Source organism: Pollicipes pollicipes, unplaced genomic scaffold (genome assembly GCF_011947565.3).
Source record: "Pollicipes pollicipes isolate AB1234 unplaced genomic scaffold, Ppol_2.1 Scaffold_4219;HRSCAF=4965_pilon_pilon_pilon, whole genome shotgun sequence".
Lineage (NCBI taxonomy): Eukaryota > Metazoa > Arthropoda > Thecostraca > Pollicipedomorpha > Pollicipedidae > Pollicipes > Pollicipes pollicipes.
Genome location: NW_023596448.1, coordinates 24,175,589 through 24,177,520, shown reverse-complemented (window position 1 = coordinate 24,177,520; position 1,932 = coordinate 24,175,589). Strand labels below are relative to the sequence as shown.

The following is a 1,932-nucleotide window of genomic DNA, read 5'->3' as shown; positions in this document are numbered from 1 at the left end:
TTACTAGCTCAAAGTTCTTCTTCTCATCCAAATCCAACCACAATGTTCACTCTTACATTTCGGTTGGCGCTGGTTTCACGATGCTAGCAAAGAATACGTTGCTTCATTAATCAAGCTCAACGTTTCAGGTTGTGCTCGAGCACGTTGCAACAAGCCCTTACTCGTGACTAGAATCGTGACCATAAACACAGCATAAAACATGTCATATTGGGACAGCAGCAAGTGACGCGGGTCCATGGGTAGATGATATAATATTTCGACTCGACACCCCCGCCATCATCTCCTCAGTCACTGAAATGACTGGCGCCACGGATGAGCCATGCGCATCTCTAAACAGGGCCAAAGGCCGCACTGGGCGTCTTCCGCCAACAGCCAGCGGCGTACCTTGGCTAGGGAATCCCACGTATACGCCCGTTCAGTGGGGCCACCCCAAACCCGTTTGGTCGCATATAAGCCAGAAAATTGTGTGAGCAGCTTCAGAAGCTATTCCGTTCTACCGCTGAGCACACTAACTCCTCACGGTTAGTGAGCAGGACTCGATGAACTCATTTGAGGTCAATGACGTCAGCTGACGTACTTTCCCCGAATTTGAATGGAGATTTTGCTGACTTAAAGCCGCTTGGTGTTGCTCGTAAATAAATGCATGCCTGGCAACGATCAAATTGCTTACAAAGGCACCGTGTGGTGTATTCGGTATTTGCATGATACTTTATCGCTTGACATTGAATTGACTTACTGAAAACATGCATGTGAATTTCGTCATCTTGTGATCCGCCGTAACGTTTCCAGCTCCATCCAACAATGAAGACCGTGGCCATGTTGTTCTGCCTGGTTGCTGGCGCCGTTGCGTTGCCGCAGGGCTTCTTCCCAGGTGGTTTATTCAGTCAGAACGGCCAGGCGACCGGAAGTGCCGCCGGCAATGTGGTGTCCGGGGTCAGCGGCGGTCCCTTCCAGAACTCTCGGATCACGCAAGTCAGCGCCACCGCCTCGGTAGGCTGACCTGCTATTGGTGATACCACTAGGGATTACATGAAGTTAGCCCCAGTAGACTGGTTGAGCTAAGCAATGTCGGTATAATGTTCTTCATGCAGCTGTGGACGATATACTATTGATTGAACCTCGGGACACTTATGATGAAATTGCATAATCCAAGAATCACCGTATCTGAATTGACATAGTTGTCATCACCTCCATTGGTGTATGCCAGCTGTATCTTACATAAAAACTCACGTGTTGTTTCAGGGCTCAGCCAGTGGCAACGCCGTAAGCTCCAACGTCGCCAGCGCCTCCAACGTCGCTTCCTCGGGGCTGTTCGGCAACCAGGAGTTCTCAAACACCAACGCCGTCTCCAACCAGCAGACGTTCGGTGGTGGACTTAGCGGAAGTTACCAGCGGCCGATCGGTCAATTCCGGCGGCAGTACCGCAGGCCGAACTTCTACTAGTCATTATCTAGCTCGCCCTGCGTTCAGGATATTGTTAAGGCATCTGTTCTTTGCGTACGCGATGTATCGTCATTTGCATTGTGGCTAGACTCATGATCATGGTTGTGTTTCATCGTCATGAAATGAAATATATACAGTACTTGGAGGACGCCTTTTGAAATCATAGATTTCTAGTGTCAGCTGGAGACAGTGAAAAATCACTTTCACTCATGCAGCTGAGATGCAAGAAGCGCACACAAAAGGCTCTTAGATTCCCCATTAGCACGAAGCATTTGAGCACAGCAATGTGAATCAACGTTCGCTAACATTTTTCAAGCCCCTGATAAGATAAGATACAGACCACTATGCATCTGTCATAACTGAATAGTTATAAGCAGGGGGAGCAAAATTGTCGCCACCCGCCTAGTGAAGAGAGTTTCAGGATTGGTGGATAAAGTAGGCACTTAGTTTCCCGTGGTGCTTTGAATAATTGACAGATGTGTCTTGTTG

The 1,932-nt window shown here is 48.6% G+C and overlaps 1 protein-coding gene across 1 annotated transcript; it reads left to right on the top strand.

Moving 5' to 3' along the window:
- The first annotated feature begins 429 nt into the window (after positions 1-429).
- Positions 430-1,565, top strand: LOC119095820 (secreted protein C-like). The gene is made up of 3 exons (XM_037218673.1): positions 430-521; positions 790-990; positions 1,243-1,565. Exons 2-3 carry the CDS (start codon positions 802-804, stop codon positions 1,441-1,443), a joined length of 390 nt encoding a protein of 129 aa, XP_037074568.1. The 5' UTR covers positions 430-521; positions 790-801; the 3' UTR covers positions 1,444-1,565.
- The last annotated feature ends 367 nt before the right edge of the window (positions 1,566-1,932 follow it).